The sequence below is a fragment of the Glycine soja genome, chromosome 10 (assembly GCF_004193775.1).
Source record: "Glycine soja cultivar W05 chromosome 10, ASM419377v2, whole genome shotgun sequence".
NCBI lineage: Eukaryota > Viridiplantae > Streptophyta > Magnoliopsida > Fabales > Fabaceae > Glycine > Glycine soja.
Genome location: NC_041011.1, coordinates 29934121 through 29942953, shown reverse-complemented (window position 1 = coordinate 29942953; position 8833 = coordinate 29934121). Strand labels below are relative to the sequence as shown.

General features: G+C 32.9%; 1 protein-coding gene across 1 annotated transcript; it reads left to right on the top strand.

Annotated features, from left to right (window-relative positions):
• The first annotated feature begins 6420 nt into the window (after positions 1-6420).
• LOC114370551 (cytochrome P450 71D8-like) lies at positions 6421-8381 on the top strand. The gene is made up of 2 exons (XM_028327932.1): positions 6421-7396; positions 7632-8381. Exons 1-2 carry the CDS (start codon positions 6500-6502, stop codon positions 8238-8240), a joined length of 1506 nt encoding a protein of 501 aa, XP_028183733.1. The 5' UTR covers positions 6421-6499; the 3' UTR covers positions 8241-8381.
• Positions 8382-8833: the final 452 nt, after the last annotated feature.

Sequence of the window (8833 nt, the reverse complement as noted above, 5' to 3'; positions counted from 1 at the left end):
TTGATCTCGAAAATAGTTTTGGCTTCAGGTTTTGAAAGAAATGCATCATTTGATGATAGCTGGCTTGCCCTTGAAAGTTGTGAACTTCCTTGATCGCCAGGTGGAAAAATTGGACTGACCTCAACACCTAAATCTAAAAGCCTATGGCAATCGAATAAATAGGAAAAACCAATAGTAAACACTCAACATAGTTGATACACCAATTTAACAGGCACTGAGTAAAGGCGATAACCAAAATACCTCTCTCTAAATTCCTGGATTTCCAATACATGTTCATTAATTAATAATTTTGAGGCCTTGAACGAATTGCTCACTGAAGCTAAATAACTTCCTGTAAGTGTGAAAAAAACCAACACGAAAAGTTATCTAATCAGTACCCAAATCAGTAAAGACAACATCACACTTACCCTGCACATCTTTTATTCTGGCATGTGTCAAAATAACAATGATCAGCCCATCATTCCCACGTTCATTCAAATAGGCTAAGAACTGCATACAATAATTTTCCCAAAGTGTGCAAGATAAAACTTCACCACTATAGCAAAGAAACAACATTAAATCTATTACTTCATAAGGATCAAATACAGATAACCATCATCCAGCATAGCAAATAAAATCCTTGACAATATAAACTGGCAATAACCAAATATATATAGGAGGGGGAAAAAATTGATGTAAACCATAACCTCAAATCCTTCATTCTAAAAACAACCCTGGTATTTTTTGATGAGACATGCCAAAAGAGCACCTGATCAACGACCCCAATAATATCTTAAAACACCAGAAAATAAAAACAGGTCATTGAAAAAAGAAAAAAAGTTATGATCAAAATGAGAGCACAAATTGTGACTGGGCTCACCAACCAACAAGTCAGCCACAAAATTCCCAGCAACGACATTTCCAAATTCAACAAATCTAAATTCCTTAAAAGGCAGTTCATGCAAATCAGCTTCTCTAACAACAGTCACTCTAATAAAAACTAACTTGTACTCATGTTCACACACTCTAAATTGACTATCATTCTTCACCACTTTGAAATTATGCATAACATAAGTGGAATTTTCCTTCAATTAAGCTTTCCAAGACTTTAGCTGGTCCGCTTTACAAACAACATGAATTTGATCACCCTGTAATATGCAAACTATATAATCAATCGATCATATGAACAACAATCCAACAACCAAATAAACAACAAAAAACATACCTCAGAATCAACAATAATCATTTTCGCTTGCTCAGACTTGTTGGGAGTCGCAACGACCCAAAGATTCGTGACTCTCACAGCAAGCTTAAGCATCTCTCTTGACCCATCAATAGACTTAATCTTGTCAGGAATCCTTGCCATAAAATTGGATAGAACTTCTAGTTCTAAATGAAAAATGTGATAAATCCAAAACCATGCAAATGCAATGTAACCATCAACAAACAAATGGAAGCCGCCGAAAACAAAAACAACAAAGTTTTGTTTATAAAAAATAAAATACCAACAGACTTAAATGACATAAGCAATAACATTTTGATCAATGCCAACATACCATAAAAAGTATTATACTATCGGTTGATCTACTCAGCCAATACATGCAACAACATCAACCAAAAAGAAAATAACCAAGTCAGCAAACAACAAAAAAGCATAACCAAAAAACTATATCTCTAAAGGAATAATATTGCAACCATCAACAAACAAATGGAAGCGACAGAAAACAAACACAACAAAGTTTTGTTTTCAAAAAACAGAACACCAACACAGACTTAAATGATACATGCAATAACATTTCGATCAATGCCAACATACCATAAAAAGTATTACACTATCGGTTGATCTACTCAACCAATACATGCAACGACCTCAACCAAAAAGAAAATAGCCAAGTCATCAAACAACAAAAAAGCAGAGCCAAAAAACTATATCTCTAAAGGAATAATATGGTCAATCAAAAACCATGCAAATGTAATCCAACCATCAACACACAAATGGAAGCTAGCGAAAAGAGACAAAAACAAAATAGCCAAGTCAGCAAACAGCAAAAAAATAGAACCAAAGAATTATACCTCTAAAGGAATAATATGATTAATCCAAAAACATGCAAATGCAATCCAACAATCAACATACAAATGGATGCCAGCGAAAAGAAAAGCAACAATTTTTTAATAATAAAAAATAGAACACAGCACGTGCCAGAAGAAAGCAAACATGCAGAGACGAAAATCAGCAAACAACAAAAAACTGACAAACACACACATGCACAACAGAGGGACAAAACTCGAACCTTCAACTACAAAAAACCGGAAATCATGAACACGAAACCACAGCCTCACGCCAAAATGCTAAACAACAGAGCAGGTGTATTGAAGACGGAAGCCATCAGCAGCTCTAAAACTCAACTGAAAACAAATGCAAAAAGTGAAACGGAAGAGGACACCAAAATGAAGAAGAAAGAATGGAAACCGAGCATAAATGAGCAGGTTCGAAGTTGCTAGTGAAAGGACCCAAAAACGCTGGAGAAGAAGCCACGTACACCACCAATAGAAGTAAACCACCGAAGCTAGAAACGCCAAACCTAAACACTCAACAACACACCAAGCTATGTGGCATAAAACCAACCCAACTACCCATAACCATAAAATGACCAAAAAACCAAGAAAATGGACAAATGTCAATACCTCAGTCATGGGCATGTTAGTAAATTTGCCATACTCTAATTTTAGTATATAGATATTGATTTAAAGAGAGAGTAAAGAGAATCGAATGACTAATTTAAATCAGTAATTATACCATTCAATAACTTTATATAGCAATAAATTTGATATTTCTAACTGTTAAATTTTAATTATATTGTATACGTACGTTGATTATTTGTGTTAAATTTCATGAAAATTGAACACCAATAAAATGATCAAATATTCTATATTTTAATATATCTTAAAAAATATATATAAATTCAATTATGATTCACATTATTGAGGTATTAAATAATTTTTTTATTAATATTTTTTATGCATAATTTTTATTTATTAATATAAAACTTGATAGATATAATCTACGTGAAGAGACGAAGCACTTATACCAAATCTTTATTCAAACTATACTCTAGATAAATTATTTTAATTTAAAATTAATTTTTTTTTCAAATATATATTAGAAAATCAGTGATAACACGTTTATCCTTTTTTAATTTGAATTCAACAATTTAAGATTTAATGAAAAAAACCAATTTAACAATGAAAAAAATTAAATTATTAAATCGATCATTAAATATGCAAATAAGGTGCCAGAGGACAGTGTAAATCACTCACTGGTTCACACAAGTTAGGGTTTTTACATAACCCTTTTCTTGATCACAACACCTCACTCCAACTTCTCTAACAATAAACTTCTGCAACTGTGTTTATGCACAGATTAGACGACCCCAGTCGAATAAAAAAAATATGTTGCATTAATAATTATTAATAATATAATTCAAAAGTTTTGCATAGCAGCCCCAACTGACTATTATTCAATGCTAAACGCATTAGATTTGAGATTGAGTACAAACGGGTTTTCAGGAACTCCATCACTGGAATAAGTATTAAGGTGAATTGGATAAACTTTTAAAAATAAATAAATATCAGGTAAACAACATTAAGGTGAGTTTTGATAAATAAATTCATTAAATATTTATTTATTACATTATTTTTTTACATTAAAATTTATGTTGTAGATTTATTTTTTCTTGTCCAGGATCATAGACAAATCTGTTCACGTTCGTGAATGTCACTGACACAAGAAAATTTAACATAATGTGTGAATTGAACAAGGATTCATCTAATAAATAAATTGTTTTCTCTAATTTGAACTCATTTGAACGCATCAAGACCTCACATGTCATACAAAATCTTTGGATTTGTTAAGATTTATTGATAAATTAATAAAAAATTATAAAAATATTCATAAAAATAAAATAAATTATCAAATTATAAAATATTAAATTATTTTCATATACTCAAATATTTTTTTAGCAACTTCATCAAACACCTTTCCTTTTTGTTTTTGACAGAAACAAACTTAAGACATTTCATTAATAATCAAATGACAAGAAGGAACATGCATGACTAAACAGTTTGACACGGGGCAGAAGTTTCCTTTATTTAATTATTTTAACACCTTTCCTAATCACAAAAGATTTCAAAAATATCATATTCAAAATCTGGTCAATTTTTCCTAGGCTGCGGTTTCTTTTATTTTTATTTTTAACCAGTATGTGGATTCTTATATGATATATCACTTAGTTACGTCTTAATTAAAACAAAGATTAATTTTCACTTTTAATTCCAAGTATCACAATTGTGCAATTTCAATCTCTTAGATTTTTGTGAATTTCTTAGGTATAACTATCACGTACGTCTTAATTAAAACAAAGATTAATTTTCACTTTTAATTCCAAGTATCACAATTGTGCAATTTCAATCTCTTAGATTTCTGTGAATTTCTTAGGTATAGCAATCACGTATTTTAGTCTCTGCGTTTAATAGACGATAATCGTACTTGTTTATATATATAAATATAAAATAATATACATACCCAAGGTCTAAAACTGGACAATTGTAAGACTTGAGATCTTAATTGGTGAAATTAGATGTTGATGGACTAAAAAAGTATATTTGTGATACCTAACGGATTCAATTGGCAAAATTGTAATGAAGAGGACTAAAATCACATAATTGTGATACCTAGAAGAACAAAAGAACATGGGACCCTAAAAATACATAGGTTTTGTTAAAGGCCACTTCTAGGGTGGACCACCATCATAGATCTTCCCACATGCACCACTCTTTAGAACCCTTAGATTAATAAGGTACATGTTACTATTGTACACCTTTCCCACCAAATTTTACTCTCCCTTCCTCTCCACTGTTTCCGATGATCACTGCATTGGCCTGTGGCCGCCCATCACTACGGGACACCGCTATTCTCCTCCTATCAGTCGCAAACACCACCTTCATCCACCAACCTCCCCACTTCCGTCATCTCCTTCTTCCGCTTTACAAACACCCAAAATCATATCCCACACAAACCCCTCCATGGAAAGCAACAACAACACCTACCGAAACAGCACCATTGAGCCCAATCACCACACCGCAGAGAAACCGAATCTGACCCACGCTTGGCCCTCTCCAAGTTTGAGCATCTGCATCTCTGGCATCGACTCACATTTACGTATTTGCATTTAATAGACCAAAATCGCACTTATATATATAATTATGAAATATTATATATACAAATTAAAATTACAAAAATATAAATTTATAGGCACTAAAAATGAAAAAAAAAATATAGGAACCAAAATTCAAAAAGCACAACAAAAATTATATATTTAAGCCTATTATTAATTAAAAAAATACATTAAATACAATTTATCTATTTTTTATGATAAAAGTTAAGTTGTATGTACGACGTACAACTCACAAAATAAAATTAAAATAATAATATTTAGTTTATTATAAACTCATTCAATTTAATCGCCCTTGTAAGAAAACAAAAACCTCTTAATTTATTCATCACTGCGTATTACCGTGATAAGAAGGATACTGTACGAAAGTGATACTAGCTAGATTCAATTAGAAAAAAGACTTGAAGGACCTATCCTTACGTAACTCATTTTTTAGTTGCCATGTTAGAGGGTTGACATGGGACCTAATGAAACTCCCCTGACAGAAAGATAAAAAACTAAAAAAAAAAAAAGAACCCTCAATATACAGTCAATACAGTTGCAAGCTTGAAGAAAGAGTCATAGATGCATGTTATAGTTTGTAATTGCAGTAGGTATATATTATTGAACTCATCACCTCACGAACGAATTCTATTAATTATTTTAGTACGGTTAATTCTTTGGACATAAAACATAATAACATGCATTTGAAGGATCAAATCACTATAAAGTAAAATAAAGGAGGTAAATAAGGAGAAATTGTTTTTCTTTGAAGGACATAATGAGAAATTGTTAAGAAAATAATCAAATACTACTGCCCAGTTAGATACTTTGACTTGGTGCCCAACAGCAATTAGAGTGCAACGACAATTTCTATTTTGACTTAGTGCGCATGTGCAACAGCAATTATATAGCTTTCAACGGTCAAGGTTCTCACTACCACATTAACTATTGCTGCCCAAGTGGCACTTATATATCTACAATAGTATTACACAATATAAAAGGAGTAACGATGACATCCTAATGAAGTGAACATGTAAAATAACTGTAACTGCAATTAAAAATGGAATCCAAAACAATTTAAAAGAAAATAAATGATTCAATGGCCATCAAGAATTGAAAAGAAGTCATTCAACGGCCCAAAAATGCATCTTCTAAAAACAAATGAATAAATTGTTGACCTTGCTGATTCAAGACTCTATAAGTAGGAACAAGCCCCAGGCAAACAATACAAACATACTTGAGAGCTTTAGGGTGCTCCCAACTCGAGAGCTAATTAACTCTATAGACTAGCTAGAAACTAGAAAGCCATGGAAGCTCAAAGCTACTTGTTGCTTATTGGCTTGTTCTTTGTATTGCATTGGCTTGCAAAATGTTACAAAAGTAGTGTCTCTCAGAAACTTCCACCAGGACCAAAGAAACTACCCATCATAGGGAACCTGCATCAACTAGCAGAAGCAGGTTCACTTCCACACCATGCTCTGAGAGATCTTGCCAAAAAATATGGACCCCTCATGCACCTCCAACTTGGTGAAATTTCAGCAGTGGTTGCATCCTCCCCAAAGATGGCCAAGGAAATAGTGAAAACACATGATGTTTCTTTTCTCCAGAGACCCCATCTTGTTTTTGGTCAAATGATATCCTACGGGGGATTGGGCATTGCTTTTGCTCCATATGGTGATCACTGGAGACAAATGAGGAAAATGTGTGCCACGGAGCTTCTGAGCACCAAAAGAGTTCAGTCTTTTGCTTCCATTAGAGAAGACGAGGCAGCAAAGTTTATCGACTCCATTCGCGAATCTGCTGGTTCGCCTATCAATCTCACCAGTAGAATTTTCTCATTGATATGTGCCTCAATTTCCAGGGTAGCATTCGGTGGCATATACAAGGAGCAAGATGAGTTTGTTGTGTCTTTGATCCGAAAAATCGTAGAATCCGGGGGAGGATTCGACCTTGCTGATGTCTTTCCTTCAATTCCATTCTTATATTTCCTAACTGGAAAGATGACCAGATTGAAGAAGTTGCACAAGCAGGTTGACAAGGTCCTGGAAAACATCATCAGAGAGCATCAAGAAAAGAACAAAATTGCAAAAGAAGATGGAGCTGAATTAGAGGACCAAGATTTTATTGATCTTCTTCTCAGAATCCAACAAGATGACACTCTCGACTTCCAAATGACGACTAACAACATCAAAGCTTTGATATTGGTAAGTAAATGCCTCAAAACTTCTATTATATTTCCTGTTTCTGAAGTACGTTTTTTCTCACTAACATCTCTTTTTATAACATTAATCTCTTTAATCCTCTCATTTGTACTAATTACTTTATCTTACATTTTTCTTCCTTTTCTATTAAAAAAGTTGCCCGATTTTGATATATAAATGCAATTTCTCTTTTCATTTTACCAAACTTTATATAAAGATATTTTATTTGATTCACCAGGACATATTTGCTGCTGGAACTGATACTTCAGCATCAACACTAGAGTGGGCTATGGCAGAAATGATGAGAAATCCAAGAGTGAGGGAGAAAGCACAAGCTGAATTGAGACAAGCTTTTCGAGAAAAGGAAATAATTCATGAAAGTGATCTAGAGCAACTTACTTATTTGAAGTTGGTGATCAAAGAGACATTCAGGGTACACCCACCTACTCCTTTATTGCTCCCTAGAGAATGCTCTCAACCAACCATCATTGATGGCTATGAAATACCTGCCAAAACTAAAGTCATGGTAAATGCATACGCAATTTGTAAGGATTCCCAATATTGGATTGATGCTGATAGGTTTGTCCCTGAAAGGTTCGAGGGTAGTTCTATCGATTTCAAAGGGAATAACTTTAACTATCTCCCTTTTGGGGGAGGACGAAGAATATGCCCAGGCATGACATTGGGTTTAGCTAGCATTATGCTTCCACTAGCTCTACTACTGTATCACTTCAACTGGGAACTCCCAAACAAGATGAAACCTGAGGAAATGAATATGGATGAACACTTCGGATTGGCTATTGGGAGGAAAAATGAATTGCATTTGATTCCCAATGTTAATTTATGATCATTGAGTACACGATTGACGTATCCATGTTTATTAAACTCACTTTCAAGAATCCTATTTAATTTAATTGTTAAGGAAATAAAAGCGTATTTATTATTATTATTATTGGATTTTTATTTATATAAGTATACATTTTTCTTACTTTTCTGTACATGCACATCTTCTTGATAAGATGACTTTAGGCTGCTAAGATGGTCTAGTATTGTTAAATCTTTTTTGTCTATGTATTAAATCGTTCTTAATTACAAATGAGAGTGACTTCATATTTGTTTGATTGAGTTAGTTTAAAGTAGTCTCCTCCTTTTATATAGTGGATTGAGTTAGTTTAAAGTTGTCTCCCCCTTCATATTTGTAATGAATTACTTCAACTAAGAATGAGACCATACAAGTTTGTATGTTTAAGTTAGTAAGGCTTTAAGTAAAGTTATGAAATAAGACAATAACAAGGAAAGAAAATGTATGTTTGGAATAGAGAACTTCTTAGTATCTATAGATGTGAAGCAATCATTTTAAGATCCGAGATGTTAGAATTTTCTTTGTTTGACCTTCTAGTGATGGGTGTATTTTGTTTATTTCAAATATGGGTTGAATAT